This window comes from Pseudophryne corroboree, chromosome 4 (assembly GCF_028390025.1).
Source record: "Pseudophryne corroboree isolate aPseCor3 chromosome 4, aPseCor3.hap2, whole genome shotgun sequence".
Classification (NCBI taxonomy): domain Eukaryota; kingdom Metazoa; phylum Chordata; class Amphibia; order Anura; family Myobatrachidae; genus Pseudophryne; species Pseudophryne corroboree.
Genome location: NC_086447.1, coordinates 250,153,962 through 250,173,196, shown reverse-complemented (window position 1 = coordinate 250,173,196; position 19,235 = coordinate 250,153,962). Strand labels below are relative to the sequence as shown.

Sequence of the window (19,235 nt, the reverse complement as noted above, 5' to 3'; positions counted from 1 at the left end):
TGTGCATGTGGGAGCATTGTTGTGGATACGCAAATATTTAGTAAAAAATTAACTTCCGGTAAAATGTCTGGAACGCAAACCGTGCCTGGGCACTATGGAGGATCAATTCAACTGAGATTTTTGTAGGTTTGATTACCTCTATGTGTCCATATCAACCTGATTTGTGCTATTTGTTGGATGGCATTACTTGTTAAAGGGTTGTTGATTGTGTGAGGCTTGAGTTTTTATATTGTGGCCTACTTCCTGTTTGAGTAATGGGTGTCGGGCTTGGTGATTAGTCCACTGGTATATATAGGCCCATTTGGGCTCTGATGTGGTATGCTTCTTCACTTCGGCTTCTGGTCTTGAGGAAGGGCCATGCTGGGCCCAAAACGTTGACAACTGCCTTTGTGTCGCAATATGAAGTAATAAATTCACTTTCATTATTACTTTGAAGCTGGTGAGTGCTCTCTGTTCATTTGGATGTATTTTGGCCCTCGGTAGATCCCACTCAGAAAGGCTGAGATGTATAGGCAGCCCAGCAACATTGTGTAAGGAATATTGAGAGTGCCACTATGATCTATGGACTATATATATATTCTATATATATATCCTAACTGAAGTACCCGGTGATGCCTTGGTTTCAGTTTTAATGTTATTAAGTAATCTATGAGTTGGATGTAACTGTCAACATTTTAAAAGTAATTAGCAGCTTAGCAACTCTTCCAACACACCCATGAGGTGGCTGCCCAATGTTGTTTTCTTTTTGGGGTGTCACCAGTAGCCCTAATCCCCAGATTTCCCTTCTGTTCAGTTTTATAATCACTTTTACATTGCAGGATGGGTTAAAGTTTTCCTTCTCTTATCAATGGTGCTTTTACAAGATTTTTGGGTATACAACATTTTTTGCTTTCCCACCTCCATTTGACAGCTGGGAGGGGAGATAGAGAGCTGCCAGAGACCAGTGCTGCTGGACCAGGTAATTGAGATCCTGAGACATTAACAGTGTATACAGGATGTTGGATCCTCTATGAAATGACAGCCTGGGCCATCTCCACAATGATATCTGACTTCTGCTGTGATATAGTACTGATTTTTATCTATTCACTGCTTGCATACAGATTGAACCGCACTCCTCTAGTGCGGCTCCATAGCATACGAGCGCTCCTGGCGTGACTAGGAGATCCATCCGCCTAGTCACGCCGGGAGCGCACAGAGATGCTCCCATTCTAGTGAATGGGGCGCGTGCGTGTCATGGACACGCACGCACCCCAGACGTGGTGATAGGCGCGCCCGGGCACAGACGGAGCCACGACTAGCGTGGCTCCATCTGTACTTGTTCTTCATCGTCAAGTGTTCGGAGAGTCCTTTGTTCACTTTGACAACATTCTTAGTCATCTGTTCCATGATTGGAATCAGCATGTCTTCAGAATAAGCTGTGCAATGCTGCAGTGCGTTCACCAGCATTGAAGACTTTGAGTGACAAGCAGGAAGCTGCAGATGCAATTTGGGAATATGAAAAATGCACCATTTTATAGTAAACTATCATCAGTTCCATCAGATACTCTGCCAAACTGTGCTGCTATGCAGTGAGCTCCCCAATTTTGGAAGCCCTCCTAAGGAAGTCTAGGGGATGAGGCCTGCCAATCTCAAACTTCAGGACATGGAGGATCTTAATTTCCATCTCCCTTATTTGAGCCTTTGTGCATGTGCGGTCTGTCACAGAGGTGAAGTCTCCAATCTTTGGTGCGCAGCCCTCTTCATGTTTAGCAGCAAGGAAAATGGCCGTTACACCCACAAACTGTAGCTGATGTTTGTGAACTGGGTGTTCCTGCAGGAAGCGGTCAACTATTCCAACAATCACAAATATGGTCTCTTGCAACAATTGGAATTTCATTTGCACCTGGACCAGACAGTCTATCAGGATTACTCGCATGTTGCCCATGACCTCCTGGCCTTGGAGCCTGACATTAGAAAAGGAGAAAGAAAGGAAAAGGAGAAGGAACAGCCAAGAAGGGGTTGGGGCCCACAGGAACTGAGGCCCACCGGGCATTTCCTCTGCGCCCTTATGGACCAGTCTGGCCATGGGCTATTGGTCCTCCGGACTCCCAGATTTGCTCACTACTCATCCACAGCACATTAGGACTGGCAGTAATTCCCTTTTAATACAGTAATAGGTATCACCAGCCGTCTCTGGGTGATTACGAATCACACAGTTACTGACGATATCTGTGATTATGTACTTCCCTAAGCCCCAGCAAAGATGTTGGACTCAATGACTGGACCAGATGATAATAACAGCCTTCTGCTCTGCTATACAAACTTTATGTACATCAAATCTGTGGCACCGTCCATTTTATAGACTCATCTGCAAGCTCCCTGTTCTTTCCCGCATCAGGCACATGCAGCTTTTAGAAATTTCTATAACTTGGCTCCTCTCGGTCTAATAGCATGTGTACATAACCACTCCCCTGCACTGTCACTGTCAGATTAAGTTAACACCTCCACTACCAGTGTGGTATTAGTTACATATACTGTATATAACTTTTTAGTCATTAAAACTGTGGTTCCCAAACTTTTTTGAAACATGACACCCTAGAATATCAGATTTTTTTTCACAGCACCCCTAGGCAAAATGTTTAATATTGAGAAATTCAGTAAAAAATACTAATTTAAGTAAATTGTGTTTATATGTCATCCTTAGGTTCAGTTATGTGGGGAGGGACAGGATTCGCTTCTGTTTGGCTACAAATTTTATTATTGGAAGCCACCACTGGTTTTGCACCAGCGGCGCACAGTTTGGGAACCACTGGTCTACACTAGAGATGTGCAGCGGGCGCTTTTATTGTTTTGTGTTTTGCTTTTGGTTCTGTTTCCATGCTTGTGTTTTGAATCTGGATTGGTTTTGCCAAAACCACCCTTTCGTGTTTTTGTTTTGGTTCTCGATGATTTTTTTTAAAAAACACAAAAACAGGTAAAATCACAGAATTTGGCTGTAATTTTGATCCTACGGTATTATTAACCTCAATAACATTTATTTCCACTCATTTCCAGTCTGTTCTGAACACCTCACAATATTATTTTTAGGCCAAAAGGTTGCACCGAGGTGGCTGTATAACTAAGCTAAGTGGCACAAGTGTACGGCACAAACACCTGGCCCATCTAGGAATGGCACTGCAGTGTCAGACAGAATGGCAGATTTAAAAAAAGGCCCCAAACAGCACATCATGCAAAGAAGAATAAAAGGTGCAATGAGGTAGCTGTATTTCTAAGCTAAGCGACACAAGTGTGCGGCACAAACACCTGGTCCATCTAGGAGTGGCACTGCAGAGTCAGACAGGATGGCACTTAAAAAAAATAGTCCCCAAACAGCACATCATGCAAAGAAGAAAAAGAGGTGCAAGGAGTTAGCTATATGACTAAGCTAAGCGACACAAGTGTGCGGCACAAACAACTGGCCCATCTATGAGTGGCACTGCAGTGACAGACAGGATGGCATTTAAAAAAAACTAGTCCCCAAACAGCACATCATGCAAAGAAGTAAAAGAGGTGCACTGAGGTAGCTGTATGTCTAAGCTAAGCAACACAAGTGTGCGGCACAAACACCTGGCCCATCTAGGAGTGGCACTGCAGAGTCAGACAGGATGGCACTTAAAAAAATAGTCCCCAAACAGCACATCATGCAAAGAAGAAAAAGAGGTGCAATGAGGTAGCTGTATGACTAAGCTAAGCGACACAAGTGTGCGGCACAAACAACTGGCCCATCTATGAGTGGCACTGCAGTGGCAGACAGGTTGGCACTTAAAATAAACTAGTCCCCAAACAGCACATCATGCAAAGAAGTAAAAGAGGTGCACTGAGGTAGCTGTATGACTAAGCTAAGCAACACAAGTGTGCAGCACAAACACCTGGCCCATCTAGGAGTGGCACTGCAGTGACAGACAGGATGGCACTTAAAAAAACTAGACCCCAAACAACACATCATATAAAGAAGAAAAAAGTGGTGCAATGAGGTAGCTGTATGACTAAGCTAAGCAACACAAGTGTGCAGCACAAACACCTGGCCCATATAGGAGTGGCACTGCAGTGGCAGACAGGAAGGCACTTAAAAAAACTAGGCCCCAATCAACACATCATGCAAATAAGTAAAATAGGTGCAATGGGGTAGCTGTATGACTAAGCTAAGTGACACAAGTGTGCGGCACAAACACCTGGCCCATCTAAGCTTGGCACTGCAGTCCCACTGCACTAATGGCAGATACAGGATGCACGCCTAACACCAACATAGCTATCAAGGCGTCAGTTATCCGCTTTGCAATAGGATGACTGCTGTCATATTTCATCTTCCTCACAAAGGACTGTTGGACAGTCATTAGCTTTGTTGAAGTAGTATAAGTGGTCTTCCGACTTCCCCTCTGGGATGACGATCGACTCCCAGCAGCAACAACAGCAGCGGCAGTAGCAGCAGTAGGAGGAAGTGGTTCTTGATCTTTCCCTATTTTAGCCTGCAAATTTTTGTTCGCCATTATTTTTCTGGAGTTATATAACAAAATGCAGCAAAGGAGAGCATAGCTCTACACCACACAGTGCAAACCCTGTAAAAATTATGTGGATTAAATATTAATAACCGCTTTATTTTGAATAAATAATATACAGCACAGAACAGCACCACTGAACTTATATGGCAGCACCACTGGACTGGACTTATACGGCAGTACCACTGTACTGGATTTATATGCCAGTACCACTGGATTTATTCAGCAGTACCACTGGACTGGATTGATACGGCAGTACCACTGGACATATACGGCAGTATCACTGGACTGGATTTATATGCATGTAACCCCTTTATTACGTGAATCTTTAGTTAGGGTTACTAATTTATTAACTCCTATATAGTGCCTCCACCCAAATTTATGTTAGATATAAAAATATCTTAATGGGGTAAATTTGGGAAAAACCCCAGAACAACCTGTTGTTATTTATTATTTTTTTCAGATACCCAAGTACCTTCGATTCCTACGATTATATTCTATCACCATCAATTCAGGTAAGTAATCACAAATCAATAAATTCCGTTTAGTATAAGTAAAATTTATGTATAATATAATTTACATGCATATCCTAACTCAATATACTCTAAATATATTATTTATCTTTCTTTATAACATAACTCATTAATACAATATATCTCTATTCCCATCCAAGTAAGATTTATACATTTAATCAATATATATATATATATGCATATATATCTCTCTGTAGGAGCTCCTTCCCTTCATATAAATTTATATATATAACTACTAAAATATAGAGGTGACTCAATTGGTATTACAACGCCTACATACCATAACTAACTGTACTTTAAATTTGTAATATCACAGTTTATACTTTACTACTAATAACTGTTTTACTCAATATATTTATACTCTTCAGCTAGTAATATAAGTTCATTAGATCATATTACATTTCAGTTATACATAACATTTCATCTTGCAATATAAATATAACTTCATATTAATTACAGTTCATATACCAATACTGATGTTTATATAAATATGTTCTCCTTCCCTTTGAATTATTGTCTCAAATGTATACTGAATATAATATCTAGCCAAGGAGCTGAATGTAACTGATTCCACTAAAAGTATCCTTAGTAGATGTTATGTGCAGGATAAAGATACTTGTATCACTGTCTTCCTGGTCTGCAACGAGATGAAACTAATGTATCCAAATAAATTATTCTTTCAATGGAAGTAATACTATCCAGCAAAGAGGTTATTTCCTTTTCTCTCCACTATCTGTCAGTGTCGCTGTACTCCTCTGTCTTTTTACAAGAGATAGGCTGTGTGTCTTCATATGCTGTTAGATATATATAAAATACTAATCCTTGTAACCCTCAAAGTATGGCTTAATACCGTCTTTATAGCACTATGACGAATCCTTCTTCTTGGTTGTAATATTTATAGTACAATAGCTGACAGTCTGCGTGTTGTGTATGCTGTCCCTCTTGGTGTATTTATTAAGCAATATGTATTAAATCACCGACCTTGGTTGTCTTCACAATGGGCTCCTGCCAATTGCCTTTGAATTGGAACTACTGGCCCCTCCCCTTTTCATTCTCATTGGTGACCCATGTAACCATGTAGGTAACTAATACTACTAGCGAGCAGGATGCTGTCATTGGCTATAGTTATTTGTAATCAGCATTTGAGAGAAAGTGCTGCCAGCGTAGCTGATGAAGCATACTATAACCTATTGTGGACTCTCTGTGAGACGCATGCAGGCCGGGGTAGCAGAGGGGGCAGTTCGTCCAAATGCTTCTTGAGCTGCGACTATTACAGGGAGAGGATATATACAAGGTGGCTCAGACTAGCGGGAATAGAAGACTGAGGTGGCTACAACAGGCGGAGCTCCGGCAGAGACTAATAGTATGTACTGAGGTGGGCAGCACCAGCGGGAGGGATGTGCAGCGGAGGCGGCTCCTAACTTTGGAGCTCAGGATGCAGCTATCAGCAAAAGTTAATGTGGGCGTCACCAGCGGGAGGGACGTGCGGCGGAGGCGGCTATTAACTTTGGAGCTCCGGAGGCGGCTTGTCTGCAAAAGTCAATGTGGGCGGCTCTAGCGGGAGGGACGTGCGGCGGAGGCGGCTCCTCCAAGCGGCTTCAGCACTGGCTGACAGAGGGGGCTGTGACAGCAGGGATCTGGAGGAGGCGTCTCCGGCTGACGGGTCTGGCATCAGAGGCGGCTCCGGCTACGCAGCGATCATACCAGCTGACTGCGGGGCTTTGACAGCGGGTCTTTGTTAGCAGGGCTACGCGGGATGCATAAGTGTCTAAGGTGGGTAATCTTACCACGATGTACCGAGAGTTATCCCTCTTCCACCCCGATCGCCTTCTCTTCTCCTCACTTTCAGCGGCCACCCTCTCCTCGTCTTCTCCCTCTGATCAATGTTGAGCCGCTTCTCCTCCTCGTTACTCCGCTCATCTTCAGATGCCTTCCCTCCGGACTGAGTCTCCTTCTTCTCCCCTGCTCCTGCTGAATGTTTACCTCACAGCTCTTTTATGGCAGGGCAGGGAGAGAAAGAAGATATGCTCACCAGAGCGGCACCAGTGTGTGTGTTCATGCACGGTGATCCCCTCTCTTTATACTCTTTCAGGGAGTCTCGAGAGCAGTCCTTTTTCCCGCTCAGGTCGCGGGACACCCTCACTGGTCCTGTCTCGTGCTCCCCCAGCTGGGTATTCATGCATAGGCATATACCAGTCTCTGACAGAGGGTCGCGAGACAAATGCTTTTCCCGCCCCACAGCCAACAGTGCAGAGCCCAATTTACCTCACCACACTGTTATAATAATTCCCTCAACATCAGCATTATATGTACATATATATATATTTTTAGTCAGATAATGGTCATTGTTTACCATATTTTGTTAGTATAACCTGCCCATTACACATATATTAACCAGTCAGGGTCACATTTTCTCCCCCTGATGATCTGGAAAATACCAACATCTACCAGAATCTTGGTTTAATTTTCAAAGATCACCACAATATTCTGTTATACAAAAAAAATAATGGGTTATATACATATACAGGTTAAAGAAGGTGTATTTGCTAAATAGTTACAGTTCTACTCTGTTCAGTATACCCAAAATAAGGCCAACTATGTACAATATTGGACTGAAGAATTAGGGGTTTATGAGTTGGATATCCTAACCGGTCATAAGTAAAAATAGTGGGAGGTCTACGCAGTCTTTGTGGTCTAGGACTGCATCTCTCTCCCCCAACTACTGGGGTTTCCATATCTAACCTAACAGGAGAACGAGTAAATAAGTCACTTCCTTGTGGATCTAGAGTGGGGCTATCATTAAAGTCACTCCAATCATCCTTAACAGATATATTTTCTACATCTGGAGGTGATATGTCTTTGCATACTGGAGAGAATTGTACTTCTTTTTCAATAGAAGTACTTTCTAGACTTCTAGGACTATAAAAATATCCTAGTTCTGTTGCTGGACATTCATCCATACTATTTTCTTCAGGAGACAGAGGAGAAGAAGCTGAAGGGATTGGATTACTATCCTTCAGGTCAGAGCTATTTTCCCTTTCTAGGTCACTTGGGAAATATACATCCTGTCCAACGGGCAACAAATGATTCCGGTGATAGGTGAGTATGTGTCCATCTCCTTTTTCTGAAGTAAGTCTATACACCGGAATACCAGGTAACTTTTCCACAATTCGGTAGGGAGTCTCACGCCACTTATTAATTAATTTTTGACGTTTTGGAATTCCAAGTCTTCTAAGGAGTACCCTGTCCCCTGGGAGTAAAATATGTTCAACTACTTTCTGATTGTACAGTCTCTGGTTCTTTTCTCCTTGCTTCTTAGAGGCCAGTGTAGCAACTTCAAAAGCTTCATTCAGTTCTTTTCTGAGTTTCCTGACATATTGAGTGTGCGAGGATGAATTGACATTATGGGGAGATATTCCTAGACTAATATCAATTGGTAATCGGGCTTCTCGCCCAAACATAAGTACATAGGGGGAATACCCAGTGGCCTCATTTTTGGTACAATTATAGGCATGAACAAGATGAACTATATGATGTTTCCACTGCAGTTTGGATTTATGATCCAGGGTTCCCAACATGTTCAATAGAGTTCGGTTGAACCGTTCAGGCTGCGGGTCTCCTTGAGGATGATAGGGAGAGGTACGTGACTTCCGTATCCCACAACATTCACATAGCTCTTTAATGAGATTACTTTCAAAGTCACGTCCCTGATCAGTGTGAATCCTGGCTGGTAGCCCATAATGAACAAAAAATTTTTCCCATAGGGTTTTAGCGACGGTTATAGCTTTTTGGTTTGGGGTCACAAAGGCTTGAGCGTATCTAGTGAAGTGATCGGTTACCACTAGTACATTGCTGTCTTGTCCATTAGGTCCTTGAAAAGATAAAAAATCAATACATACTAGTTCTAATGGTCCAGTACTACTTAGATTTACTAATGGAGCTGCATGCATCGGTAAGGTCTTCCGTAAGATGCAGTTTCGGCACTGTTTGCAGTATTGAGCGATTTCAGCATTCATTAGAGGCCAATACATTCTGTCAGCTATAAGTGCTTGGGTTTTATCATAGCCGACATGGCCATGGTGATCATGTAATGAGGATAAAATTAAAGGAACGAATATGGCAGGAAGGACCAATTGAAATTTTACTCCTCCATTAGCTCTTAGAGTCTTGCGATACAATATTCCTTGTCGAAATAGTAATTTCTTTCTCTGTTGTATCAAGGTCTTTAGAGAATTGGACAGAGAACTAAAACTGGTGTTTAAATGACCTGTCTGCAGATACTTGATTATCACTGATATATTGGGATCCTGACATTGTGCCAGTCTCAGTTGTTCCTTGGTGATCATGGGCAAATGTTTTAGTTCGGCTTTATTTATCCAACAGTACATGGAGGGAAGGGCGGTTTCGGATGCTCCCAGGGTGCAAACAGTTGCCTTGGTTGTGGTGTTGATGTTTAAAATCTGCTGACATAGACTACTAAGTGCTGGTGCAGGTACCTCCACCCAGTCATCATTATCGCTGGTAGTTGGGGAATGAGGTATCCTTGACAAAGCATCAGCGTCTGTATTGTGAACTCCAGGCTTATATTTTAATGTGAAATTGTAGTTGGATAATGCAGCCAACCATCTATGACCCGTGGCATCTAATTTGGCTGTTGTATTTATATATGTAAGCGGATTGTTGTCGGTATGAACGGAAAAGTTTGCCCCATATAAGTAGTCGTGAAACTTATCCACGACTGCCCATTTAAGTGCAAGAAATTCAAGTTTGTGCACTGCATAGTTTTTTTCACTATTAGATAGTCCTCGGCTGACATAAGCAATAGGTCGACATTTATCCTGCTGTGTTTGATACAAGACTCCCCCTAATCCTTCAAAAGAAGCGTCAATGTGTACTTCATAAGGTAACTCTGGATTGGCGTAAGCTAGTACCGGTGATTGTGTTAAACAAGACTTCAGTTGTTGAAACGCAGCTTCACACTCAGGCGTCCATCTATTACCAAAATTATCTTGTGGCTTAAAGTACGATCTTGTATTATTAGTACTTTTACCGGCCTTGTTTTTTCCTACAGGGGGATATCCCTTGGTTAAGTCAGTGAGTGACCGAGCTATTTTGGAATAATTGGGTACAAATCGCCTATAATACCCACAAAATCCCAAAAAAGAACGTAGATCTTTTAGATTCGCTGGGCGAGACCATCCCCTCACAGCCTCCACTTTGCCAGGGTCGGTAGATATTCCTTCTCTGTTCACGACATGGCCTAGATAGGTCACTGTACTTTGGCACATTTTGCATTTGTCTATTGATAACTTCAACCCGCGTTGTTGTAATCGGTCTAAAACTTTCAAGAGTCTATCATTATGTTCTTCTAGGGTTTTACCAAATACAATAATGTCATCCAAATAGACAATCACTTCTCTGTAGCACATATCCCCAACTGTTTGTTCCATCGTGCGTTGGAAAGTAGCTGGGGCTCCTTTAATCCCTTGTGGCATCTTCAGGAATTCAAAGAAGCCAATGGGACAAATAAATGCAGTTTTAGCCCGATCCTCCGGATGCATCGGAATTTGATAATATCCACATCTGAGATCCAGAATAGAAAACCATTTGCTTCCTTGAAGGCAGTCCAGCGCTTCTTCTATTTTAGGAACAGTATATTGATCTACCACAGTCCGATTATTCAACGTTCTATAATCAATACACAACCGGATATCTCCGTTTTTCTTTCTAGCTACTACAATTGGTGAAGCGTAAGGACTTTCAGAATCAGCAATGATGTTATTCTCCAACAGATGCTTTAAATGCTGCCTAACGTCATCAAAATCAGCAGGAGCCAACCGACGAGACCGTTCTCTAAATGGACTCTCATCTTGTAGTTTAATTCTATGTTTAATGCCGGTAGCTGTCCCTAAATCCCAATCTCCAACTGAGAACACGGATTCACGATGAATGAGACGTTGCAATAGTTGGTCTCTTTCTACCTGGGAAATGTCACTGCCTATGAAACTATTTTTTAACTTATTTAGGAAAGGTTCATTCTCTACCAAGAATGTTATATTATCTTCTGGAACTATCAACGGAGTCGCCACCTTCATTGTTATTCCATGGAAATGGCAGACAGCTCTGTTCTGGATGTCCTCCTGAAGTCTTGCCTGCTCCATACACCAATCAGATAATGTCCTGAATAAATGGGAGTTGGTCCCTACAATAACAGTTACCACCCCTTGATCAGAAGGAGGGTCAGGACAAACTAAAGCCAGAAAGGGGAATGATTGCTTAGGACTTCCTGATTCCACGGGAAATTCAATTTGGGTAACAACATACCCTAAGTAGGGGTATTTTTGATTGCTTAATCCCCATATTACTAGTCCATCAAATGCTAAAATTGGAAGGTGGGATAAATATTGATGATACCAGCTTTCAAAAATAATAGATACTTGGGATCCACTATCCAGTAATACATTGCAGTGCTGTCCATCAATAATTGCTTGTACCATGGGAGCCTTTCCTATAATCCCATCGGGAATTACATTAGACCACTGGGTACTCCCCATTGCACACACTTCTATAAATTGGGAGTCGATGCGGGGTTCATCGGCGTCCCATTGGAGTTTTCCTTCGGTATTGAAGATCTTTCTACCCTAGAGGTGTTCCTTCGTATACTTCCTCCTTGAATGCATTCAAAAGCTCTATGACCAAACTGCCCACAATTATAACAGGTGAAGTTGCTGTAATTACTCCTATTATCATTCCTCCTATTTATTCCTCTTCCTCTTCCCAGGGGAGGCAGATAGATTGGTTTGTAGAGTAATCAATTGATCTATTTTCTTATTTTGTTCTTCCATTAATTTATATAATTTTTCAGATGCTAAATTATTTTCAGCTGTTGGCAATACTACTTTGACACGTTTCACACTTTTTTCCCGATTTTCAATCTGTACTTCCTCTAATTTCACTTCTTTAATCAATTCTCCTAACGTGAAAGGAGGACTCTTGACCATACTACATCTTAATCTCTGGGCTACCGGATTGCTGGTGAGAGCTCCACGCAAAAGATGTTTCATCCTCCATTCATCTATATCTTTAGTTTCTATTCCCCCTTTATCCAATAGTTTATACAGGATTTTATCTATTCTATAGATATATTTAGTAAGAGATTCATTGGGTTCTTGATAGGTATGATTTAATCTTGCCAGAATATCACCAACATCCTCTAATGTTCCGAATGAGTAATCTAAAGCCTCAAAGTAATCTTTTAGGGTGGAATTGGGATTACTTCTTCTTGTAGCATGGATAATGCCCATAGCTGGACCCCTCAAACTCTCAACAATCCTTTGTTTTTTTATGTGTTCGGGGCATCGCCATTCTTCCGACTGTTGAGTAGCTGTTTCTTTCCAGGTATCATAGTTTTCCTCTCCTGCGGGTACTGGCATAATTCCCGAAAATATTCTTAACCTTCTATATCCTCCCTCGTAGTGCCATCGTTCAAAATGACTAACTACTTTGTCCATGACTGCATCTACATTCTGTTCAGTACCATCTTCCCCTCTAGGAATGTCTGTCTCTGGCTCTCCAGCTATAGAATAACTACCTCCTGTATTCCCTCCTTCTCCTATATTGGTTCTACTATCACACTCTACTGTGGCTTCTTCACTAAGATCATGGGGAATCATAGGCCAAAGAATTTTCAATCTTCTACCTGGAACGTTCTCTAGCATAATGTTAGCAGGGATTAATGACGGATCTAATTCATTACTGTTAGTTAATAATACAGCAGATATCGTTCCCAAATTACCTCTCCATTTATCACATATGTGTGGGTCCTTAATCCCATACCATTTCTTCACTTCTTTAAGTACCTCCTCATCAGATATATCTACTAAATTTCCTCCAATACCCACACTACACTTAAGATCCACCCTGTTCCTTTTACCCCAGTTATATATATCCTCTCCATTTATACACTCCATGTTTGATCTCAGCAGTGGTCTCCAAAATGTAACCCCTTTATTACGTGAATCTTTAGTTAGGGTTACTAATTTATTAACTCCTATATAGTGCCTCCACCCAAGTTTATGTTAGATATAAAAATATCTTAATGGGGTAAATTTGGGAAAAACCCCAGAACAACCTGTTGTTATTTATTATTTTTTTCAGATACCCAAGTACCTTCGATTCCTACGATTATATTCTATCACCATCAATTCAGGTAAGTAATCACAAATCAATAAATTCCGTTTAGTATAAGTAAAATTTATGTATAATATAATTTACATGCATATCCTAACTCAATATACTCTAAATATATTATTTATCTTTCTTTATAACATAACTCATTAATACAATATATCTCTATTCCCATCCAAGTAAGATTTATACATTTAATCAATATATATATATATATGCATATATATCTCTCTGTAGGAGCTCCTTCCCTTCATATAAATTTATATATATAACTACTAAAATATAGAGGTGACTCAATTGGTATTACAACGCCTACATACCATAACTAACTGTACTTTAAATTTGTAATATCACAGTTTATACTTTACTACTAATAACTGTTTTACTCAATATATTTATACTCTTCAGCTAGTAATATAAGTTCATTAGATCATATTACATTTCAGTTATACATAACATTTCATCTTGCAATATAAATATAACTTCATATTAATTACAGTTCATATACCAATACTGATGTTTATATAAATATGTTCTCCTTCCCTTTGAATTATTGTCTCAAATGTATACTGAATATAATATCTAGCCAAGGAGCTGAATGTAACTGATTCCACTAAAAGTATCCTTAGTAGATGTTATGTGCAGGATAAAGATACTTGTATCACTGTCTTCCTGGTCTGCAACGAGATGAAACTAATGTATCCAAATAAATTATTCTTTCAATGGAAGTAATACTATCCAGCAAAGAGGTTATTTCCTTTTCTCTCCACTATCTGTCAGTGTCGCTGTACTCCTCTGTCTTTTTACAAGAGATAGGCTGTGTGTCTTCATATGCTGTTAGATATATATAAAATACTAATCCTTGTAACCCTCAAAGTATGGCTTAATACCGTCTTTATAGCACTATGACGAATCCTTCTTCTTGGTTGTAATATTTATAGTACAATAGCTGACAGTCTGCGTGTTGTGTATGCTGTCCCTCTTGGTGTATTTATTAAGCAATATGTATTAAATCACCGACCTTAGTTGTCTTCACAATGGGCTCCTGCCCATTGCCTTTGAATTGGAACTACTGGCCCCTCCCCTTTTCATTCTCATTGGTGACCCATGTAACCATGTAGGTAACTAATACTACTAGCGAGCAGGATGCTGTCATTGGCTATAGTTATTTGTAATCAGCATTTGAGAGAAAGTGCTGCCAGCGTAGCTGATGAAGCATACTATAACCTATTGTGGACTCTCTGTGAGACGCATGCAGGCCGGGGTAGCAGAGGGGGCAGTTCGTCCAAATGCTTCTTGAGCTGCGACTATTACAGGGAGAGGATATATACAAGGTGGCTCAGACTAGCGGGAATAGAAGACTGAGGTGGCTACAACAGGCGGAGCTCCGGCAGAGACTAATAGTATGTACTGAGGTGGGCAGCACCAGCGGGAGGGATGTGCAGCGGAGGCGGCTCCTAACTTTGGAGCTCAGGATGCAGCTATCAGCAAAAGTTAATGTGGGCGTCACCAGCGGGAGGGACGTGCGGCGGAGGCGGCTATTAACTTTGGAGCTCCGGAGGCGGCTTGTCTGCAAAAGTCAATGTGGGCGGCTCCAGCGGGAGGGACGTGCGGCGGAGGCGGCTCCTCCAAGCGGCTTCAGCACTGGCTGACAGATGGGGCTGTGACAGCAGGGATCTGGAGGAGGCGTCTCCGGCTGACGGGTCTGGCATCAGAGGCGGCTCCGGCTACGCAGCGATCATACCAGCTGACTGCGGGGCTTTGACAGCGGGTCTTTGTTAGCAGGGCTACGCGGGATGCATAAGTGTCTAAGGTGGGTAATCTTACCACGATGTACCGAGAGTTATCCCTCTTCCACCCCGATCGCCTTCTCTTCTCCTCACTTTCAGCGGCCACCCTCTCCTCGTCTTCTCCCTCTGATCAATGTTGAGCCGCTTCTCCTCCTCGTTACTCCGCTCATCTTCAGATGCCTTCCCTCCGGACTGAGTCTCCTTCTTCTCCCCTGCTCCTGCTGAATGTTTACCTCACAGCTCTTTTATGGCAGGGCAGGGAGAGAAAGAAGATATGCTCACCAGAGCGGCACCAGTGTGTGTGTTCATGCACGGTGATCCCCTCTCTTTATACTCTTTCAGGGAGTCTCGAGAGCAGTCCTTTTTCCCGCTCAGGTCGCGGGACACCCTCACTGGTCCTGTCTCGTGCTCCCCCAGCTGGGTATTCATGCATAGGCATATACCAGTCTCTGACAGAGGGTCGCGAGACAAATGCTTTTCCCGCCCCACAGCCAACAGTGCAGAGCCCAATTTACCTCACCACACTGTTATAATAATTCCCTCAACATCAGCATTATATGTACATATATATATATTTTTAGTCAGATAATGGTCATTGTTTACCATATTTTGTTAGTATAACCTGCCCATTACACATATATTAACCAGTCAGGGTCACATGCCAGTACCACTGGATTTATACGGCAGTACCACTGGACATATACGGCAGTATCACTGGAATTATATGACGGTACCACTGTACATATATGGCAGTACCACTGGATTTATACGGCAGTACCACTAGACATATACGGTAGTATCACTGGACTGGATTTATACGGCAGTACCACTGGACATATACGGCAGTATCACTGGAATTATATGGCGGTACCACTGTACATATATGGCAGTACCACTGGATTTATACGGCAGTACCACTAGACATATACGGTAGTATCACTGGACTGGATTTATATGCCAGTACCACTGGATTTATACGCCAGTACCACTGGTCATTTACGGCAGTACCACTGGATTTATATGGTAGTACCACTAGAAATATACAGCAGTATCACTGGATTTATACGGCAGTACCACTACACATATACGGTAGTATCACTGGACTGGATTTATACGCCAGTACCACTGGATTTATACGGCAGTACCACTGGATTTATATGGCAGTACCACTGGACATATACAGCAGTATCACTGGACTGGATTTATACGCCAGTACCACTGGATTTATATGACAGTATTACTGGAATTATACGGCAGTACCCCTGGGCTGGATTTATACGGCAGTATCACTGGATTTATACGCCAGTACCACTGGAATTATATCGCAGTATCACTGGAATTATACGGCAGTATCACTAGAATTATACGGCAGTACCACTGGATTTATATGCCAGTACCACTGGAATTATACAGCAGTATCACTGGACTTATACGGCAGTATCACTGGAATTATACGGCAGTATCACAGAAATTATATGACAGTACCACTGGACATATACGGCAGTATCAAAGGGACTGGATTTATATGGCAGTACCATTGGATATATACAGCAGTACCACTGGACATATACGGCAGTATCACTGGACATATATACGGCAGGATCACTGGACTGGATTTATACGCCAGTACCACTGGTTTTATATGGCAGTACCACTGGACATATACAGCAGTATCACTGGAATTATATGGCAGTACCACTGGACATATATGGCAGTATCACTGGATTTATATGGCAGTACCGCTGGACATATACGGCAGCATCACTGGACATGTACGGCAGTATCACTGGACATATACGGCAGTACCACTGGATTTATACAGCAGTACAGGGACACCACCACTGGACTGATGCAGGACAACACAGCACCACTGCAATGGACTGGACTTATACAGCAGCACTGGACATATGGCAGCAGAAGACACCACCACTGTGACTGGACTGATGCAGCACAAGACACCACCACTGGACTGATGCAGCACAACACAGCACCACTGGATTTGACTTATACAGCAGCACTGGACATATGGCAGCAGAGGACATCACCACTGTGACTGGACTGATGCAGCACAAAACACTACCACTGTACTGATGCAGCACAACCCAGCACCACTGCACTGGACTTATACAGCTACACTAGATATATGGCAGCAGAGGACAGCATCACTGTGACTGGACTGATGAAGCATAAGTCACTACACTGGACTGAGCAGCACAAGACAGCACTGGAATCGCCACCCCACTTCCCCTCCTGGACAGACACTGAGGACGGAGACACGTCCTCTCACTACACTCTCCAATGCCATCGTGAAAATGGTGGTGACGCGCAGCTCCTTATATGGAATCCAAACCCTGCGAGAATCCAACAGAGGGACGATGACGTTTTGCCTCGTTCTGGTCTCCGGGACTCGGATCTGGGCTCGGATAGTGAAGTTCGGGGGGGTTCAGTTCTCAGGGACCCACACCCGCTCATCTGTAGTCTACACTGAATTGTAATGATATACTGTAATTCCTGAATTGCACATTTATATTTTAATTGCATTTATATTATATAGATAGAAAAATAATATGATTCAACCTATTCAAGTGCAAATGCGCAAAAATGGGATTCGTGGGATAATTTTTGAGGGTAAAGCCAGAGAAAAGTGTAGGTGAAAATGGAGAAATCTGCCTGTACCTCCCAGAAAGCCAAACTAATCTAGGAAAACAGTATAGAGGTCCATTAGTGGTCATAATAAAAAGATTTTACTTAAATTGGGTCAAATGGCTGTTTTATGCATTTTTTTTTTTAAGTTTAAAAGTGATAAACAGTGAGTGTTTTTAAGTGCTCAAATTAAATTGGAGGTACATTTTTTAACACGCTGTCAAAAAAATATATAACTCCCACCTGCAAGCCTAAAAAACACGTGTCCCACTCATAAAGCACAAGTTATGAGACGTACCTGTCTCATAACTTGTACCCCAATTTCCATAATTTTACAGTTTTTGAACCCAAAAATGACATGCCATTATTGGCCAATTAAAAATAATGAAAAAGGTCTAGGTGCCTAATTAGTCATTAAGGGGGGGTGTCCCATGGGTTCCGAACCAAATCCCAAAATTTTTACTTTTAAATACGGATTTTCTCCAATTTTTCACCTGCTCAGGAGGTGGAGAAAAGAAATTTGCGGTAAACCTATAGTATGGAGAATTATCACTGATCATCTTTTTGCAGAGAACTGAATGCTTGCTTTTCATGGGTCGCAATATAAACCATGTTTTTATTGCAAAAGCAGCATTTTGCAGCTAATTGTATTTCCTCATAATATGAGTCAAGTAGTGTGGTAGCACTGTGAACAGAACCATAAAATTGCAGTCAGTCATTGGTAGATTTTCACATACACATCTCCCATGGTCCTTGGTCTCATAATCCACCTCCCCTTCTCACATATGACCTCATTATCCCTATGTCACATAACCCCCGCCCCCACCCCCCTACCATTTAAGAAGCATTTATTATCTAAATCCTGAAATAGAACCCACTGAAGACATCACAAACTGGTTCTGGAAAACCCTGTTTGATCTCTATTATTGTTTTATTTATTTTTTCTATGTTTTTATTACATTTATTTATTTATTTATAGTATTTATTTATTTCACTTGCAGTCTTCATTCCACATTTATTTACTTGTATCGTTGTCCTACAAATTCACTCTTTTTGTACTTATTTATACTGAACAGGGTACATGGCCCATACTGTTTGCACACTTACTTCATGCCAGTTTCCCACCTATTTTTCCACCAGCTACACTTTCTCAGCTTTACCTACCATATCACTTATCCTTCTCCACAATTACATTTAATCTCTATCTGCCCATCAACAATTTTCCGACTACTTTTCACATTTTGTGCTGTTATTGTTTGATCATTTTTTCATAGTTCTATTCATTTTTATTTTGTCTACTAATTGATCACAATTTTACTATTTCTTATTTATTGTTTATCCATATCAGTCACTAGTTCTTGTATAGCCTATATCATACTCACCACTGTTTTTAAATCATAAGTATTTTATCTTTATAGTTACATATTGTCACTCCCAACAACATAACATTTACACAGTGATATTGCCCACTCATTTATATTGTTACTCTACACCTCTAACGCCATTCTCTTTTACCCCATATACCATACTCCTAACAACTTGCTTACTGTTGTTATCACTACTTTCTT

The 19,235-nt window shown here is 41.6% G+C and overlaps 1 protein-coding gene and 1 pseudogene across 1 annotated transcript; both read right to left on the bottom strand.

Moving 5' to 3' along the window:
• Nucleotides 1-1,176: 1,176 nt before the first annotated feature.
• On the bottom strand, nucleotides 1,177-1,915 carry LOC134910880 (G2/mitotic-specific cyclin-B1-like; annotated as a pseudogene).
• Nucleotides 1,916-11,802: 9,887 nt separating this feature from the next.
• On the bottom strand, nucleotides 11,803-13,017 carry LOC134910879 (paraneoplastic antigen Ma1 homolog). Its single transcript, XM_063919266.1, has one exon. The coding sequence runs from the start codon at nucleotides 13,015-13,017 to the stop codon at nucleotides 11,803-11,805; it is 1,215 nt and encodes a 404-aa protein (XP_063775336.1).
• Between the last annotated feature and the right edge of the window lie 6,218 nt (nucleotides 13,018-19,235).